Genomic DNA, 21155 nt, shown 5'->3' with positions numbered 1-21155 from the left:
GGCGTAAGTCACTCTGAACCTCTGTCACGAGACACATGGAGTCATTTCGCCCTCTTGTGGTAAGATGTGGAGACACGCTGAAATTAAATCACATAAAAGTACATCATCACTTCTGAGGCTATTAAAAGAACACTGAACTGTGTGTACGCTTTCTAATCCAAAATAATAAACAAAAAAATGATGTTAAATTTGATAAAATTGCTGCCAAAAATAATACAATTGTGTTAGATGTAAACCCTCGTACAGCTATTATTATCATGAATACTTTTAAATTGTTCTATAATAATAGCACGGTACAGGGAAGTTTGTCAATTCATTTCAACTGAACATATATACAGCAGTATAAAAGCAGTAAGAGTTTATATACAACAATAGATAACTATGCTTTTAAAAATGTTCTTATTGTGCATTGAATATAAATCAAGCTGCAGTCGGGCTGTTTTTTCACAATTAATAACCATTGATATTAATATGGTAATTACAAAAAAAAAGCGAGCACAATAAAAAATCAATTTTTTAAAATATTTGTTTTTGCAAATAAGACCTTCAAAAAGAAATAATGCAGTACTTTAATCTTTTAAAATATTTATTTTCTGAATGAAAAATATAGTTGCTTACAAAGGGATATAATTGAGCTCTTCTGATAGCCGCACATCTTCAGCTAACAAACACTGCAGCTGCCGTCATCCAAAACACAACCAAAACACAACACATCAACCTGAATCTCAAACTTCACTGGCTTAAAAATGAAAAACACTCAAGTCTGCAGTGTAAACACTACTTTCTATTAATGTACACGAAAGAACAAAAGCATCTCAGGCAGGATCTGTTAAGTCCAGTTGTCATTTCTGTGAAAAATAAAAATGTACATTAACAGTAATGAGTGATGTAGTCGAGACAATTGTGCTTTTAAAGGCTTCCATCTATTTTCCTTCCATTCAACTTTATGATGTGTAGAAATCAGAGGAAACAAAAGGATTGTCGTTCACAAAAAAGCACAACAATCTTATATTTAATATTTACATTCAACCCAACACCGGCACATTATCTCTATCTGTAGGCACTGTTGAGAATAGAAAAGAGAGAAATATTTGGGTGATATCTCACTTGCAAAATGAACATGTTTTGCACATTTGTGTGTTCTCTCAATACTGTAATACAGTAACTTTTCATTAAATCAGCATCAAACTGCCATGATGTGCATTTACAATTGTTCTTAACAACTTAAAGAAATCACAAACTTAAGGGTGTGAAAAAATGAATTTAAGTGAAATATGCCTGAGACATCTCACGATACTCACCTGTAGGGTTGAGCTAACACAACTCTTATATTTTGGTTTCACTTTGCAGTTTAAATCACCATCACAGAGCGCATCATGACGCTAAGCTGCTGGTGGATTGTAGCTTATATTTGTGTTATAAAGATTATGAGACGGGGCCAACGTGACTCTTTATAGCACGAGCTGATCCTTCAAACTTCAATTTCATTTCATTGGATGAACGTATGGAGTTTCACAGTGTTTTAAGACTTCAGATAGGATGAATTTTCTTTGGCAGACCATCATGTTTAAGGAACTAAACTGTTAACTGTACAAGCTGTGTGAAGCTCTTTGGTGTCGGGTTTGAGAACGCTGGCGGAAGATGAAGAAATACAAAAATATCCCTAATGCAACAAGAAAGCCTTTCTGATGGTTACATGTAGAAAACATTTGAAAGTTTTCATATAAAAGATAATATTTTAAATTATTTAAAAGTTGCTTAAGGTAAACCGTCTTTTCTTTGGCTGCGTTCTAACGCTGACAGATCAAAATCAAACCTCACCAATGTCCTGTAACACTGCATGTGATCCTTCATTTCAACAAACACTCACACATCCCATGATGCACCGAGAGGCCAAATCTCACACAATCATGTTGGCCACATTTCACGCCTCCAATCAAAATACAAAAATGATATTTTGTTTAAAAGACGACAAAGCCTTTAAGACCATACACATTTTGTGCATTGTGACATCAAATTCATAACAATCAGGTACATTTCTCAGAAAAAATTGCAATAATATAATAAAAGTATTTATACGTCGGTATTTGCTGTATTGCAGTAAACTTAGATTTAAATAAAAAAGCGTTACAGAATCATTAAAAATAGTGAACAAACTTCATTCCATAAATGTGAATAAAAATGTGCTTAATTTGTCATGAAACTATCACAATGCCAAATGACAGCAATGGTCGTAAAAACAGACTTCACGTGAAATAGTGTTTGTGAGATTCACCCGAGCCTTCCATGTCACATGCGTGTTTTCAGTCCTTCATAAAATCATTCCACTGTAACAAGACTCCAGATGAAAAGAACAAACGCTGTTCAGTGTTTAAATATGACATCAGATCTTCAGCAGGAGTGCGCTTTGCTATGTACATCCAAATAAAAGTGCCGGGTCACGTGCAGTCACGTGTCAAAGCCCACAGGAGAATCTGTGTATAATACTGGTGAAATGGAGTCTGCCATGCAGAATCCTTCATACTTGCCCCGGCTCACGTCCCCGACCTTCAGTAATACTGCCAGCGGTCCGGATGAGCGCTTCAGATAGGGCTGTTCAGGCCAGCGCTGGACTCAGATCAGTCTGGAGTTCTTCAGGAACTGAATGAGGACTCTGTAAACGAAGGTGTACTGCGAGAGCGTCTGTACCATCATCATACGCTGCTGTCGCAACAGGTTCAAAACCGCCGGCGCTTCCTGATCCTGTCAGGAGAAGCATGGAGACATCAGATTACTGCGGCCTCTCTTACACTCTCTCAAAGCTTCAACATGTTCTACAACATTCTTAAACTCATTTTTAAAGGACATCTGTACCTCATTATGTTCCAGACAGGCGATCATGATCTCAGACAGAATGACCACACCGGTGCGTCCCACCCCAGCGCTACAGTGAACCAGAACAGGCAGATTTGTGTTCTTTGGATCACTGGAGCTGTTTGTGTGTCTCCTCACTGACTGGATCTCCTCCAGGTATGCTAGAACACAAATCAACACTTGTTCAAACTACTGACACACCCTTACATCACAGTGGCCCATCGGACGGCATTTCACATCGGCTGAAATATCTTTAAAGTCCCCGTGAACTGGAATTTGCCATCGTTGTTACTTCCACATTTTGACGCAATTCTGAGAGTCAAATAGTGGGCGTGGCTTTAGTCTTTCTCTGCGATTTGATTGGATGTATAAAAACAGACGTTGTATTTTGATATGGAACTGGCAGCAGACTGACAGTTGAAGGGGAGGAGTTTACATATGCTCCGCCCAAGCTGTCTAACATACATCATTTAAGATGGATAGTCATTACAGGAAGGAAGTGCATTTTCAGATTTAAACTAAAGGGGACACGCAAATTTTAAAAAGAGAACCAGCCACATTGATAAACTATTTACAATAAATGTTGCAAAATAAGAACCGCCATGTTTTTATTTCACTGGGACTTTAAATTCTGCAAACAAATCTTTAGAAATGTTTAAAGAAAGACCCTCTGCATTTAAACGCCTGTTTCCCAGAAAATAAAAATTGTCTCACATGAGGTGAATGAGATACAAACACAGTGTAAGAAGTCATAACAATAGATGTAAAAATTTCTATTTTAATCAATATCCAGCGTATTTTAAACACAAACTAAACATCATAAGGAAAAGAAACAAGAAGAAACACACAAAGAAAGTGAAAGAATGTGAAGTGTGTTTCGATGAAAGTGAGCACAAGACATTATCTGTGTCTGACAGCGCCCCCTATCTCCTATATAGTGCACTACATCTGGTGTCTGAAACCTGAGTCAACTAATTATTCCCTAAATTCATTCAGTCTTTTTTACCCACAATGCACTCTGATTTTGAGTGATTAGAATCAGCTGGAGGACACTGAGCATTAATGCCACGAATGTGTGATTATACCAGATTAAATGAACAAGATAAACAGTTGCGTTTTACTTTAAATAGATTAAATAATTGTATTAAAGGTGATAAATAAGCAATCAATGTGACGGTTGTTTTGTTCTCTTTATTTTAAACTAATACAATAAACATGACCAATGAACGAGAGTATTTGATCAAACACCCCACACAGGTGTAATATAAGGTCATGGTTGTGTTTATGATGAACGTCTGCAACAGTTCTGTCAGACGCACACTACACACGTCAGTTCCCAAATCACTCATTTTCATTCACTTCTACCTCATACAGTGGACTCAAATGTCGTTGGCTATGTAGTGACTAGTGGAGGAGTGCACGAGCGAGTGGTTTCAGACACAGCTAATGTGTGTAGTACTCACAGAGAAATCCTTTAAAGTCCTCCGGGCAGCCGTGGTCGGGCCAGTCGGTGTACTGCAGGTGCCAGACGGTCCGCTCTTGCCCCGTCAGAAGATGTTTGATCTTCAGACCCGTTGTGGCGTAGCATCCTGAGTCCGTACGGAACCGGGTGGTGATCTTAAACCGTCCGTATGTAACGGTGTTATGGCGAGACCCCAGACGAGGCCAGTAGCGGAAACTCTTCTCACGACCTCCTTCCTGCGGGTCACATTAAAAACATGACGTGAGACAAACAAGCCAACTTCAGTCACAGCACGTAACTAGATCTCATTTGAAATCACCTCCTCTGCTGTAACCATGGCGATGATGGCCACTCCTTGTTCCCAAACCATTTGCCAGAAGTCTTGACAGGTGTTGGAGAGCGGACCCTGAGAGGCGATGTAACTCCATTCCTTACCTCGGACAGTAACCTAGTGAACAGAGCGACAGACGTCACGTTACCATGACAACGGACGGTGATGGATGGTTTCATTCTGGGGTTCGGTCTCTCACCCTTATGTGAGAGGCGTTGATGTAACCCGTGTTGTTCTCTTTGGTGGGCACCAGCTCCACACGCGTGTTGTCGTAGGGCAGGACGTCCTGGAAACGGTTCCTTTCGCTGTTCTCCGGCATCTGAGCGATGGTGCACTCGCTGTTCACACGCTTCTTGAGTATGTGCTCGTACTCTGTGAAGACCAACTTCTGATCCATACGCATCTCCAGCATCCTACACTGCACACACATAACAACACGCATCATGAACACACACATCGCAAACATCACAACACACACACATCATGAGGAACACAACACACACATGAAGAACTCAACACACACACACACACACACACACACATCACGAGGAACACAACACACACATGAAGAACACAACACACACACACACACACACATCACGAGGAACACAACACACACATGAAGAACATAACACACACACACACATCACGAGGAACACAGCACACACATGAACACCACAACACACACACACACACATCATGAGGAACACAACACAAACATGAAGAACACAACACACACATGAACACCACAACACACTCATGAACACCACAACACACACACACACACACACACACACATCATGAGGAACACAACACACACATGAAGAACACAACACACACACACACACACACACATCACGAGGAACACAACACACACATGATCACCACAACACACACATGAACACCACAACACACACACACACATCATGAGGAACACAACACAAACATGAAGAACACAACACACTCATGAAGAACACAACACACACATGAACACCACAACACACACACACACACACACACACATCATGAGGAACACAACACACACATGAAGAAAACAACACACTCATGAAGAACACAACACACTCATGAAGAACACAACACACTCATGAAGAACACAACACACTCATGAAGAACACAACACACACATGAACAACACAACGCACTCATGAACACCACAACACACTCATGAACACCACAACACACTCATGAACACCACAACACACTCATGAACACCACAACACACACACACACACACACATCATGAGGAACACAACACACATCATGAGGAACACAACACACACATGAAGAAAACAACACACTCATGAAGAACACAACACACTCATGAAGAACACAACACACTCATGAAGAACACAACACACACATGAACAACACAACACACTCATGAACACCACAACACACACACACACACATCATGAGGAACACAACACACATCATGAGGAACACAACACACATCATGAGGAACACAACACACACATGAAGAACACAACACACACATGAAGAACACAACACACTCATACATCATGAGGAACACACCACACATTTTACCTAGACCATAAACAGCACAATACACACACTTCATCCATCACAAGCAACACATGAGACACATGAACGTTGTCCTCATGATATTGTCAATGACACACACACAACAGGAAGCAGTGCCTGTGATTGTGATCTCACCCTCTGATCATTGGAGCTGTTCTCTGGGTCGTCTTTAGCTTCATCAGCTAAAGGCATTCTGGACAGCGTAAGGCCGTTCAGAGCCGCCAGCTTCATCGGGCCCATCTTCTTCACCTCGGAGCGTCCTTTCTTCATTCCCTGATGTGTCCGAGAGAGAGAGAGAGAGAGAGAGAGAGAGAGAGAACAGTGTCTGAGGAGGTGAAGACTGAACACGTTCAGAGGAATGAAGCCGTCGGGTGTGAGCGGCCTGTTTGGTTGCATTCTTCAGGCTTCATGTTTAAAGGCAAGTGTTCAGACCCACCCACACTTCAAACACATCATTCACACATCTGATCAGAGACTGAATTAACCTTCTCATCACTGATCATCATATCTGTCCATGACATTTCAGCGTATAAATCATACAACAGCTCACTGATGTTTCTGTCCAAATACTCATTTTTTAGGGAACTATTTAAAAAGAGAAAGTGATTGTTCATTCTGTAGAATTATACAAATATACTCACATCATTTTTGATTTGTATTACTGATGTAGCAGATCTTTGATAAGATGGAATGATTTATGACTGTAATAAATGATTATGAATAAAGTGATATTTCGGAAGTAACAGATTTGCCTCGTGGGCAGTGCTCAAACATACGACACAATTGTGTCTCTCATGACCGGAGTTAAATCCTGTCTGGAGGTCATGTGATGAAATGCACTATATGGAGAAGAACCCTGGAAAGTTTTCTTCAGAAGCCTCAATTAGTGAAATAAACACGATGAAAAGCATTGATGCCCTGATGAAACAAGCGTATGACATGCGGGCGAGTGAATTATCATAACTTGATAGTGAACTACTCCTTTAATCTCAACTAAACCAGCTGGCATTAATGGACGAGAAGCTAGCACAACGTAAGTTCATTACACAAGGACTGACGGTCACTTTGGTGTCTCTTCTGAGAAAACACTAACAAGGAGGAAACACTACACGTTTACTCTTCTGCTCATAAGAAAAATAGCTCACATGACACAAATACCACAGTAATCATGTCAGTGAATGACACTCAACAGGAAACAAATCAACTGAAAAATAACAAACATGCGAGATACTGATGAATTATGACAGAATAAGACACAAATAATAATAAACTAACCAACGCTGCGTCTGAAATGGCATACTGTGACAGTACGTACTGAATGTGAACAAGTACCTATCGGCTATTAAAACAGTGCCTTCTATATAGTGTGAGTAGTATGAATGTGACCCATGTGACCCATGTGCTCTTTGATGCATTAACAACAATATGTATGTGAGCGTTGATCATTTAATCACCAGAAATGTATTGGCATTACATTAAAAACGGACGTCCAGCTTAAAGTTTTTTATATGATTTACTTTTGAAATGTGACCGTTGCTCATCCCCCGCGGCATCATGGGATAGAAAAGTGTCCATCCGATTCACACTCATAAATGTCGGTGGAAGTAGTAGACTATCCAGGTATTTCTTTCACACATACTCTTCATGACTCATATTCGTCTACTATGTAGTATGGAAGTAGGCCATTTCGGACGCAGCCCAAGTGACCTTAAGGGAAGTGAACTTACCGGTGGTGGAAGTCCATCGATGTTTCTTCTGGCGGGTGCCGCATCAGAGACGGGCTTTTTAAAGATGTCTCTCTTATATTTGCATCGTCCCTGTCCGCTCAGATCGCCTTCAGACACCGAGGGCACCAGGTGTCCAGGCTCTGGGAGCGCCGGAAGAGGGCCGAGAGAATGAGGCTGGTACGAGAGAGGCACTGTGTCGCCGCTGTGGCTGAACGAGTAAGCGGGCGGATCTCCGAGGGGCGGCAGGTGATGTCCGGGGCTCACCAACTCCTGAGACCGAGGGGTGTGACGGCCGCCGTCATCTTCGAACTCTTCGTCCTCACCGCTGCTGTGCACCAGCATGGTGGCGTCGGACAAAGACTTTTTGTGACCGTAGCACACGTCGTCCTTGATGACGGCCTCCTCGGGCTTCGAGACCTCCAGTACGGCGTCGACGGGGAGCTTCGGCTGGACGACGGTAGGCGGAGTCTCGGCTGTAGATGCTGATACCTGTTGACAGCAGATGCGTGAGGTATTTTTCAGAAGTTTGATTTCAAACCTTTTGATTTTCCCCAAAACACTCCTACCTTTCTCTCTTGAAGCCTCATGTTCTCCAGTCCGTACGCCAGCCCGGCGATCTCAATGGAGTTCCTCTTGTGCATGTGCGGCCGGCGCGAGGTGACCAGCGGCTCACTCACTTCCTGCAGCGAGTGCGCCACAGGCAGACTGTCCTCCTGAAAGGTCTGCACCGAGTGATGGACGCGACGCGTGATGAGGTCGGGGTTACTGCTGCTGACGTACAGGTGACGCGACAGATCCGGCGTGCTGTTTGCGGGTCGGGGGTGAGGGTACGGATACGGGGGCGGAGGCCAGTACACCTGATTCCTTATGATGTTGGGCGGCGGGTATTCTTGAGCCTGCTGGAGCTGGACATTGGTGAGCTCGGGGACACTTACGGCACCCACTACCGGCCGTCTCTCGGTGGGGTAGGGGTACGGGGAGGGACTGTGGAAGCTGTAGTTCAGATGGAAGGGGTAGTGACCTGCCCCGTGCTCGCGGATCTCGGGCTGACTGTACACCAGCGGATCGGGTCGGCTGTAAGCGTAAGAGTTACCGATGTTGAGATTGCGCATGGAATGGCTCTGACGCTCGGCGGGCGGCACCATCCCGAGGTTCTTCTGCCTCATGACGGTTTCGTAGTCGGGCGTGGCGCGGTAAGAGGGAGGAATCAGGGCGCTGTGGCGGTGCGAGGGCACATAGTCGGGCCGCATGAGGTCACTTCCTGTGATGCTAGGATTGGAGGACATGGGAGATGGCTGCAGGTAGTGCTGGGGGTTGTTGAGGGAGCTGGTGCTCTGAGCGCTGTACACGCTGCCGTTACGGATGCGTCCGTTGTACTCGTGTGGAGAGCGGTCCAGGCTGGTCTGAGAATGGTAGTAGAAACCGTTCTGATTGTTGATGTAAAGATTATCTGAGGGGAACCAAACAAACTGGGGTTACCACAGGACCTGGAGTGTCATCAGAGTGTTGTGGTAAGAGACGTTCTACCTTGTGATGATGTGTAGGGTTCATTATAATGACCAGTAAAGTGCATCTGAGGCGGCATCATGTACGGCTGAGGTTTTGGCTGTAGAGAAATCAAAAGCAGCTTTAATAAGGTGTGAGCGCCAAAACACACCAACTACAATAACAAGTTTGCAGATAGCAGTCTCTACGCTGCGTTCGTGCCCTTTCACACAGAAACTGAGCGGTGGCTTCTATACTCAGATTTCACAAAGCCAACAAAAACACAGAACTAGAAACATCCAGCGAAACAAGCTCAGCTGTAAAACTGATGCGTGATCCAGAAATGAAGAGCATTATGCTGACCAGAGACATTCTTGTAGAGGATCGTCTCCTCACCGGGTTCACAGGAGCGGCCTGTGTCTGTCTGTAATAAAACCACACAAGAAGAGACACGAATCAGATCAAACATCAGCTCTTATCATGACACTCACTGACCGTTCACACTAGATGCAACTACTTGGACGCTTGAACATTTTGAGTTTACTCGCTTTGTTCACGTATGAAATTCACTTCACAACAGATGGGAGGGGCTGATGCTCAAATTGACTAAAGAGCATTTTTTACAACTAACAAGATTGTCCGACCTCCTCACTCACTGACCACGTTTACATTGACGTAAGTAATCTAATTATTTGCCTATTTCTGAGTAAACTTGTGTTAGGATTAAGGTGTTTTTAAAGAATATCTCTTTCATGTTCCCGTTTTACATGCAACACTACATAGTTGTGAATTAATGAATTAATGGCAAATGTAATTACATCCCTAAGTGACGCCATTCAATATTCCCTCCATTATTTCATGCATCAATAAACCCTTCGTCTTCTCCATGGTAACACAAAACAGTTTTTGGTGTTTCGTCTATTTTCTAGAATTGTTGCCATCTTTCTTGATTCCCGTTCGGTCCAAAATTGTGTTTTCTAGCTTGAAGCCATGTGTGTATGTGTGACCTGTCGCAGAGCGCTGCCAAAGTTTTTACGCGCCGGTAATAGTGCGATTAAGGTGTGTTAATGTTTATACCACACTTCAATAATGACACTAAAATAGGAGAACTCCACCCGTCTTAATTCCATTTGTGTTTACTACAATTATGAGTTATTAAGATCATCAAAAAGCTGTGTTTACATGCTCCATTCTGAGTATTGTCTTAATCATATTGGATTATTGGTGTCCATGTACACGATGTATCGTACACCTCCGGGTATCCACATACAGCAACGATGATGGTCATAATCATGCACCAATAGAGCAAGCTTGTGCGAAAATCACATCACATCATTCTTTGTATTGACGTAACATGTAAATCATTCGCGCTTAAAGCTTCATTTGCGTCTGAAATTTTGATATGATCTTAAACAATCGTTAAACTGCACTTAGATAAAAACTTCAAATCAATCTCTGTGAAAAACCTGAACAGGTCATATATCTCGTCACAATTTAAAGACAAAAATAATAAAATATTCAATTATAAAAACATGTATGTAGGATGCAGCATGACTATTCTGGTGAGATTGACTCTAGAGAGGGATCATGGGAAGGCTTCCCCCGCTCACCCCTTGTTACTAGGCAGAGAGGGACGCAGGAGCGTCGGAAAGCGTGGAAATGAAAGAGTGAGAATGGACCTCTGGGAGCCGTCAGAGGACGGGCCGTCAGACGGCTCTCTGCACACAGTAAAGACACAGAAGTGAAACCAAAGAGACGCACAAACCACATAACACAAACCACACCCCTCCACTTACAGACTGCTGTTGTTAATTTTATAAAACTTGTGCCGCGCCAGCCACATTCTGCACACATATTTGGACGTCTCCATGTCCTCCTGAAAAACAAGAGCAGGAACATTGAAACAATCCAATTAGTCGGGAACACAAGCTCACGTGTTTCAGAAAATAACGTCAGAGCGTTCTTTACACGCCAGTGCCATCAAATCATCCAATATGTTTCGTATTTTTACATCATTTATTCATCATTCATAAAAGCATCATTTTATATTTGAGCACAACTACAATACACAAACATCTATATTCAAGGTTGTATTGTCTGATTTTGTAACTGTATGTCTTCATTCTGTGACTCTCCCATGACCCCGAGAGACCTGCATGCATTGGTCTGAACAGACATACACATGGACATATATGTGACACTTTAAGTCTGCGAGTTATTTTAGGCAGAGAAAGCATGTGAGGTATCTGAGACGAGGCGGGTGAACTCACGGCCTGAAACTGGAGGGTGTCTTCTTTGTTGGCCAGCTCCAGGGCGAAGAAAGACTTATTATGAGTCATGTTATTAATGTCATTCCACCTACAGAAACAATGACGTGTTCAAGTCAAACACACGACCAGACCTCAAGAATGAATCACGAAAGCATGCGAGAGACCCTGCAAACACACATACCGGAACAACAGAGGAGCTTTTCCATTTTTGTGTTTGACAAATATCCCATCCAGACAGGAGCCGATAATCACGTCTGTGCCCTGACTGTCCTGTTCACACACGTTAGCACGAGTCACAGATAAAAAAAAGATGGCATACATTTTATAATTGTTTTGGATGCATTTTATTTGAAGAACACCTGTTAAACATAGTGATTTGTGTTCTTGTTTAAACAGCTGTGTAACATCAATTTCTTATCTTAAAGCTCACACTCATGTGGATGTGAACGCTTGTATATTTCACATGTTGGGTCACAAGCTCCCTCTGTGGACCATGAGGAGTTTCACATCACACAAAGATGAAGCTTGTGTTTACCTTGGCCTGGATGCTCTCCTCTGCGTATCCCTCCGTCTTCTCCACCTCCTGCATGTAGTGGAGTTCAGCCTCCGGCGCAGACAGACCTCTGCTTAACAGACACATCAGAAACACAAGAGCACAAAAGTCACATTTAACACTCTCAACTGATCTACGGTATCACACTCATCACTTCAGGAATGTTGTCATAATACAAACACGAGGAACGAACGATGACCCTTCATACCGTCATTTGGGTTCAACATCATAACCACAAACACGCAGCAATATTTACATGCATTGAATTACATTTAAATAGATGAAGAATGACACAAAACTGCTTTTTGAATAACACAAAACTATTTTGATAAATAACTGATGCTGAATGAACAAAACTTGAATGAATGAATGAAATATATATAACGTTTCATAAGACGCACACACATCTGATCACCAGTTAACTTCCGGTTTGTGTTTGGTTAGTAATAATAAACTATTTATATGTTATTAAATTTATGTTAATAGTAATTTGTATAATTATTTCATTGTATATTAACTGTATTAGATAAACAATTTGTTAAATGTGTCCTGTAGTTTGGTCACATTTAAAGAAATCGTGTGGTTCACTGACATCTAGCGGTTGAGCTTGGTATCACAGTATAAATTCAAAATATTAAAGAGACAAGTTTAGCAAAGTAACGCTTCCTCTAAGTTTCTTTTGATTGTTATCAGAAAAAATCTGCAGGCGCTCTGTTGTTTGTGAATGTGTACCAGAAGTTCAGTTGGGGTCACAAAAGTGCACATGAGCAGTAACGTTTGTTTATGTTGTTTAGATGAAACCGTCTATAACACGGCCTAATTAAAAGTGAATTCAAATCATTCAAATGATACTGGCGATGGCCAACATGCATCATTTACATATAGAATATATGTTTTGAGCACAACTGAGCTCATGCAAATCTCACATGAACCCTTTCACATATACAGATGAACAGTTTAAGAGCCAAAAGCATTCAATTTCCTTTCAGTCTGCTCGTAAAGCAAATGACATCTTGAAGGGCGCTCATCAATTGTGGGTGTCTAACCGAACCCATGTGGATCTTCTTTGATCCTCGATGGAAAACGAAGCAGATGTGATGAACGCAGACGTGTTGGGTGTGTCTCACCTGTAGTTTTTATAGAGGGCCGTGACTTTCTGAGTGGCCTCCTCCACAAGCCTCTCGTCCTGGATCCACGGCTACAACAACAAGAGCAGAAAGAACACATTTACAGATATGCTGCTGTTGTATAACTCTAATGCTGACAAACGTCTTCACAGTTGTCTCACCATTGGAAACAGCACAATTTTTTGAAGGAATTCCTGGGAGTCGTATCGGTCGAAGTCTCCGAGGTCAGCTGTAACCAACGACAAAACACACCTTTAGATTTAGATGCCAGAAACCTTATGAAAGAAAAACTGTATTTAACACAAAATCTGCACTGATCTATTTCTGATGGGATCTGTTGTCTTCAACCCTAGTGCTGATGACCATCAATCATGTTAGCAGATAAGGTGAAGTTTTATTATTTTTGCGAATAATTGTGGTCCATAAATAAGTGACTGCTCGAAACAAGTGGCTTGCTAGACGCTACTTCCGCATTTAACACTGTTGTTATGCAGTTTGTACGTCAAAAAAGGCGGTTACAAAGGGTAACACGGATAAGCCATTGACAGGCGACTGCACAGCCCAGTGTCACTGTTCAGAATGGAGATTTTACAACAATTGACAAGTAGTATTGTTAGTACTCAGCTGAACTAAATATACAACACTAGCTTAGTGGTTTTTGGATATTCTACTTCAAAATTGTTACATACTGCACCTTTAATTTAGCATGAGTACCATGTATATATTTACTGAACAAGCAGTAATAGTTTTAGATCATCTGACTAAATGGTAATAAGTAATTCATCATCCATAAAAGTGATTTCTTCTTCACGTCAGAGACGACGGTTGCCATTATTCCACACTCCTTCAAAGTGTCATCAAGCTACGCCATTGATGTTATTGTTTTGAAAATATCTGTGGGTCCTCTAGTGGTGGATTTTACAAACTCCGCCTTTAATCTTGTGATTTAAAGCAACTGCACATCTAATTTTAGAAGACATTTTGTAATGAGGGGAATTAGTTTAGCCTTTGTAGCCATAGTAGTTATACATTAACAGCATTCCCGACCGGCCCGTTACAAACGCCTGCAGCTATGCCGACTATCCCAAGCATTAGCATCGCGTGAAGTTTCCTTACACAGCAACACTTGCACACCGAAATAACTTCCATCAAGATGCTTGACACCGTAAATATAAATGTGACGGTAGTTCCCTGTGCGTGACACAGTCTGAAGCGAGTGATGTCAGATCTTTTTCTATATTAACACCAGGCTGCAGTCAGATTTATCTTTCCCAGCAGCGTACCAGATTCTTCTCTTGGCTCTCATTTTCTGCACTTACGGCCTGTAGTCAGAATAAACCCTGTGATGAAATTTCATAGCTCTTGCACCAATAAACCAACAGCAGCAGCTGTCCACATGTTATCTGAGGAATGTTCAAGACAAAGATCACGGAGGATAAAATAACCACTGCTAACTGAAAATGTTTACCAACATCAATCCTGTATCTTCTTTTACTTGCATAGCATTCATGTTTGCGCTGCTTTTTTGTACACAATGAAAGCAAATATGACCAGCACCGAAAAAGCAGAACTAAAGTGTAAGCCTGAGAATCAATCCCAAAATACCTTGCACAGCCAAGCTGGCCAGATGAATGGCTTGTTCAATAGAGCAAGAAATCTTTCCTTCCAGAACATCTTTCTTCAGCTGGAGATAATACTGATACCTGTGAGGAGAAACAAGTGAATTAATGGAGGTCAACACAAGACAGCGGAGGGAACGGGTGTGAAGGGATATTGGTCGTGAACCTGGTTATCTCTTGTTGTAACTGTGTAACAGACGAGATGTAGAAAACCACTCCGAAGTAAACCGTGGACTCCAGTCCATACTTGTCCAGCTGTTTCTTCAGTGGCTTCTCTAAATCAATCCATCTCTGCTGGCTTTGTTTGTTGAAGTACCACAGGCTGAAGTACGTTATCTGAAGGATCAACAGAATTTCACACGTCAGACAGAACAGGGAAGATCATTCCTGAGTAGATCCCCATTATATTGGCGCTTTTCCACTGCATGGTACAGTCAGGGTTAGTACGACTTGACCTTTCCAGCTCACTTTGCTTTTCCACAGCAGTTTAGTAGCGCTTCAAACGGGGTGGGGATTATTAATTTATGGTCATGGTTTCGCCACCTCGTAGCATCATTGTGAACGCAACAAACACACGCACAACACAGGAGCAGTGGAGCATATCGATGGCAGATGGCAGCAAAACAAAATACTGCTAATATACCAGAGAGTTTGGAAAAAATTACAGTAAAGACCAGGCAACGATCCTTTGGTTCGTTTGACAGCACACGAGGGTAAGATAATGTAGCATTTAGCATTGCACTAAGGGTCTCTATCTCTATTTTACTGTCACAAAGCATATAACCAAATGCCAACATTATGTATTAAAATATGTATTCATGTGTTGCAAATCCAATGATGCTGGTAATGATTCTGTCTGCCCAATCACTGATCGGTGTGTAAACACGTCACATTTTGATAACGGTACAGTACGCTTGAAACCTCAACCCTAGGTGGTAAAAAAAAGAGTATCAGGTACTTGGTACTGTAAATAGTGGAAAACCCCCCAAAAGTGAGCTGTACCGTGAAGTACTATGTGGTGGAAAAGCCCCATAAGATCCTGAGTACATCTTTAACATCAATCAACGTTATAAATCCTCTTTTATAATTATTACACATGTAGTTTTATTGCGCTCTTATGAAGAGAGTTTTGTAAATCAACATCTACTGCACAAAAACACACACTGTACAAAATGATAGGATATTTACTTCCTTGCAAACAAATTATGGTAAGAATATTACACAAAAATATTTCTAAGTACTTTAAAGCATACTTTTAACGAAAAATTCCATGAATAAATCAAATTAAATTATTTAAACTCACACCCCATGATAAACTTGAAAAAATGGGATTGAGTTAGCTTCAGGATTTTTTTTAACTTCAGTTTAACATTTATTATTGTTTGTTTACAACATTTATGATGTACAAGTATGGTTAGATTACTGCATTAGCACCATGACTGTTAGTTCATCATGAGTTCTCCAACCGCTCTTCAGAACGATGCTAACCCCCAAACTCAAAATTACAGAATCTCTTCTAAATCTCAAAGACAACTGAACAGTAAATATTACCACGTCTTTCATTTTATTGTAAAGCACGTAAAATAGTACTTATTTTACAAAAATGACTCTTCTAATGCTCTCGCATGCAAAGCATCCTGGGAACTCTACATTCACTGCTCAGTTAAAGAAATTAACATGAGAGAATTCATGTGGTCCCACCACAAAATAATTAAATAAGGATCCTTTAAACAAGTTTAAGTGGGTTGAACATGATAACATTAAGTTAAATAATTTCTGCATTTAGAACTTTTTTTTTAAACAATAACACAATTGTATAATGTGAAGTTTACTCAATTAATTTAAGGAAATCTACTACAACACAGAATCATTTTTTACAGTGCACAGGCTGTCACGTCTCTGAAGACAAACATATTTTATTTTTTGTCCTGTTCACTGGAACTTTGATGCCACACAGTCATGAAAAAAGTCAAGTTTCAACATCTAAATTTAACAATATAATACACATGACCATAACTACTCTTGATGTTTGAAATAAATGTCTTGGACATAATATTTTTTTCTATGGTAAATGTTTGATTTGACTGCGGTTATAACCACTGAACAGCTGATTCAATCAGACTCTAGTGGACTTGACCACACACATCTAACCAAAACCACTTTATACTTGCTTAAAGGTATAATTCCATATGGCGTGAACATAGGGTGACCACCCGTCCCGCGTAGCGCGTGCGCGCGCGCGCACAGCGTTTGAAGCCCAATTCATGCGTCCCGCAAATTGAGACCGTGTCACGCATAATCAATGCTTTCTCAAAAAAAAGTTGGTCGCTCAATATCCTCGAGCCCCAAGCAGACAAACGAACATTACTTGACAGTTCAGCACGCTACTGTTGCCACACCCACCCCTCAGATGAACTGCTGACTAGGTTGTTCCATTGTTGTCATGACAGCGCGCCCACATGCACACATTGGGAACATAGTTGCCAAGTCCGCTTAGAATCCGCGACTTTGGGCTTGTTTTTTTATCAAATCGCGTTAAAAAATCATAAGTCGCGGGTAGCGTTTTTTTGGGCTTATTCAAAAAATATTTGTTGCTTGTTAGGAAAATACTGCTCATCCGTGCCTTTGTGAAACCAGGCTCTGTATCCTTACATGATTGTGAGCAACATTTCACTATTCGTTATCTCCCAAACTAAAAAAACAAAAGCAACTATACTTTTTGAAAAGGTATAAATATTTATATAGATAATATTTATAGAAAATCAATAATGATTAAAACAGTAAAGCAGTATCTTGTATTTTTTATAATAATCTGTTTTTAGAGAATCTCTTTTAAGTTCATCCCATCTGTGTGTGTCTCCACATAATTTAAAAAAAAATACACATTGGTTGGCCTTTTCATGGTTGGGGTTGGGATGTTTAGTGGAATAGGACATTATTAATATACCCCGTAAGGTGGTATGTGCTAGAAATGGGTAAACCACTATCAGTATCAGTCTGTCCGGGGGGTGGGGGCACCGCCGCGCCATGCAGTGTCCCACATTGTCCCTCAGAAACATACCCCTTGTCCCCCCTTGGGCTTATTAGAAGGTGGTCACCCTACGTGAACACGTGTTTTTATGTGTCTTTGGTGTGTTATTAGTTGCTCATGCATGTATTAGACGCGTAAAATTGCAAATATTAAAGTGTGGGAACAGAAGATGCGTTCTATGTAAAAGCGAATGCTCACCCAGACATGCATGAAACACCTCGTGTAACCACACCCCCACAAATCTACATCAGTTGGTGGTCTTATGTGACTAAGACCGCCCAAATGTATACTCAAGTAAGGTGGTGTACCTGTCAGTACAATTGAAGAGGAACCAAATGTTCCAAATATGGTCAGAGGCGTAACATGACCGTCATATGACCCCTTTAATTTCCCACGTCACTGTTGATTTCATGTGAATGACACAGTGACAGTCAATAGAAGAAACGAGACCTCTGAACTCCATCAACAACTGTGTTTAGATGCTGATGAATGATAACTGGATACAGATTTTTGTAGGAAACTACTTCATCTCGCAGCTAACTGCAGTAAAATGAACAGCACATAGTTCAGGCCTAATTCTTGACACACGCATTTAAGGCGTCTGACAGCGTTTTGGTTGCGGTCCCAGAATGGCTGAGACTCCAGAAGGTGCCAGCAGGCTAAAGTAAACACACACCCATGTTGAGTTAAGGTGATTTCAAGCAGATTAAACCAACATGCATCCCACCTCTCGTAACTCCAGCCTCTGAGCGACAGCCTCCAGACACTCCTGCCCTGTGCTCTCCACAGACAGCGTGAACTCCACGTACTCCCCGTTCAGCAGCTGGATGCGGGTGACCAGGCAGCTCTTGCTGGACACCGTGTATCTCCGGGTTCTCTTGAGTTTCAATCCGAACGGAAGGGGCATGTTTCACTCGTCCCGCAGCCTTCCTTAAGCAGAATGATTTGATTCAGCGTTCCTTGACAGTTAATCCATGGAGAAGTGCTGGATTATACAGAGCCCCACCGGACACGCGCATGAGTCCCTGGATAAAGATGAACCAGATTACAAACCAGGTTCACAGACACAAACAGAATAAACATTGAGAGGCGATATCACTATAACTATACAGAATAATGCAACCGTCTGGGATGCCAAAAAATGGCCCCAAAATATGAATCCTGCATATAAAAACAAAGTCTTATGAAAGAAAGAACAAAGCACTTTTAACTAATATCTTTTGTTGCTTGAGTCTGGGTCTTTCATATCGAATACTGTTGTCATTTTTGGTGTAAAGTCTTCTGTCAATGGGGTAAAGTTCTTTTATTCAGCTGTTTGAAGATCCATGTGTTAAATCGTACAATATATATGTTGCATAAACATTAAGTACATTTTCAATTCTATTAGAAGTTAAATGTACGGATGCACGATAAATTATCGACCGATAATAAAATGTAGGCTGACAAATTATGAATCATTTTCTCTGGTTAAACCACTTCAGCTTCAAACTGCTCACCGTTTAAACCCATTACTATACCGTCGTTCTGTCATGATCATTCACTTACTGCTTTTAGCAAAACATTGTTACTGTAGGTACAGTGTGTAGATATTTATGAATGTGTAAATTACAGAAACAAAAGCGCATTTCTTAAAGCCGATTGCTGTCTGAATGCTTTCTGTCTTGACACATGTTAGACTTGTGGCCATTAAAACACTTTTCTGGCTTGCTCTGGAAGAACATCTATAATTTGTTTTTTAAATAAACATACCAGAATAGTTTAAAAGTTAAAGAGTCATTCATTAGTGTAAAGTAGTCTTGGCGCAAGATTTTCTGGGAAAAAGAGAACTAACGGTTACATTGTTTTGTCAATGTTTTCAAATAAAAGCAGCTGTCCACTTTTTGCCTTTAGTTTCAGTCTCAGAAGATGAAATATTAATATCACATACTGTCTATCGGGCAATATATCCATTATCAGATTCCAATGTTAAATAATTATCGGAATCATCCAAAATGAACATATCGGTGTATCCCTAGTTAAATGTCATTTTATTAAAATAATAAATAACAGTGGTAGTATGTTCGGTTGTTTGATGTCCAATGCAAAATCGTGGGTCCTGGGACAAAATCACTGGAATAATTCGTCTATTAAAAGCCACGTGCAATAAAACACAATTACATGCATTTCTATGAAGTGACACAGACCACGTGTGTGCTCGACTGCGTCACCAATAACAGTCATGCATGTAACTGTGAAACAACAGGCAAACAAACACAACAACAAAAGCAAAATGAAAACAAACACATGCCAGTTTACTGTACACCTTTAGTCTGGGTTAAAACACACACAGATTGATGCACATATCATATTTATTAACGAAGCATAAACACCACATGAATACAAACATTAAAATAAGATTCTGGTTTAGAGCAGAACACTCAAATCCCCATAAATTGTAGAAAAAAGCATTTAAAGTCAATTAAAACCATTAATTATATTACTACTGGGAGGTTTTGTTGCTTAAGTTTTAATACAAACAAACACACAAAGTGTCTGACTGACTTTTAAAGCAACAAGTAACCACAAACGCCCGCAAAACCCGAACAACCCTATAAAGCGTTAAATCACACACCGTCATATGTAAATAGAGGATTAAGTGTGATTATAAATGTTGTTTTAAAACGATGATTGTGTTTTTTAACAAATTACGCTTTAAGAGCGCGAGACGGCTAACTCCGCTAACACTTTTGTGGGATAAATCTGTAAAAGTGTCATTCAGACAGCTTACCTGATCAATGACGTAGTTTGTCGAGTGATTATTTTATAACATGGAGGGTTTTAATGTTTAAATGAAAGTTTAAAGTAGTCATAATCCGATATATGGTGAAGTTTGTTTTTTTCGGGATTGACGCATGTTTGAGGTTCTTGAGGTCACGCTACAGCTGCTGCGTCACTTCCGTTGGGAATACCAGAGGAAAGGAAATCCGGTCGATATGTACGATAACCATCCGCGGATCTATTTTCTCTCAGAGTCATGACGCTGGAGTTTTGTGTGAAGGCGAAAGTGAAGCACAGGTGATAAGAGATTTGCAGAAGCGAACAAATGGTCAGATTTAACAGCAGATTGACAGAAAATGCATAATTTTAACAATTTA

General features: G+C 40.9%; 1 protein-coding gene across 5 annotated transcripts; it reads right to left on the bottom strand.

The window, feature by feature from the left end:
* Nucleotides 1-568: 568 nt before the first annotated feature.
* On the bottom strand, nucleotides 569-20941 carry ptpn21 (protein tyrosine phosphatase non-receptor type 21). 5 transcript variants are annotated; one of them, XM_056767370.1, is made up of 21 exons: nucleotides 20789-20941; nucleotides 18749-19046; nucleotides 15157-15326; nucleotides 14977-15074; nucleotides 13533-13600; nucleotides 13372-13442; nucleotides 12227-12317; nucleotides 11873-11961; nucleotides 11692-11779; nucleotides 11218-11297; nucleotides 11032-11139; nucleotides 9785-9845; nucleotides 9464-9542; nucleotides 8503-9386; nucleotides 7937-8425; nucleotides 6345-6482; nucleotides 4846-5064; nucleotides 4635-4763; nucleotides 4317-4551; nucleotides 2854-3014; nucleotides 569-2742 (listed from the first exon to the last, which is right to left on the bottom strand). In XM_056767370.1, the coding sequence occupies exons 2-21, from the start codon at nucleotides 18926-18928 to the stop codon at nucleotides 2614-2616; spliced, it is 3567 nt and encodes a 1188-aa protein (XP_056623348.1). In that variant the 5' UTR covers nucleotides 18929-19046; nucleotides 20789-20941; the 3' UTR covers nucleotides 569-2613. The 5 variants fall into 5 exon arrangements, 4 of the variants coding, with proteins under 4 accessions (XP_056623348.1, XP_056623349.1, XP_056623350.1 ...); XM_056767371.1 differs by having other exon boundaries at nucleotides 12227-12314; XM_056767372.1 differs by lacking the exon at nucleotides 11032-11139.
* Nucleotides 20942-21155: the final 214 nt, after the last annotated feature.

The sequence above is a fragment of the Triplophysa dalaica genome, chromosome 15 (genome assembly GCF_015846415.1).
Source record: "Triplophysa dalaica isolate WHDGS20190420 chromosome 15, ASM1584641v1, whole genome shotgun sequence".
Taxonomy (NCBI): domain Eukaryota; kingdom Metazoa; phylum Chordata; class Actinopteri; order Cypriniformes; family Nemacheilidae; genus Triplophysa; species Triplophysa dalaica.
The sequence above is the reverse complement of the archived record's forward strand: the minus strand, read 5'-3'. Positions and strand labels throughout refer to the sequence as shown.

Bases quoted from the DNA above. Each gene is read 5' to 3' on its own strand.
- ptpn21 (XM_056767370.1), bottom strand. From the start codon at position 18,928: ATGCCCCTTCCGTTCGGATTGAAACTCAAGAGAACCCGGAGATACACG. The intron at 15,075-15,156 runs GTTCACGACCAA...TTCTCCTCACAG, and splicing joins TTACAACAAGAGATAACCAG to GTATCAGTATTATCTCCAGC. The intron at 6,483-7,936 runs GTAAGTTCACTT...CGGACACATCAG, and splicing joins TCGATGGACTTCCACCACCG to GGAATGAAGAAAGGACGCTC.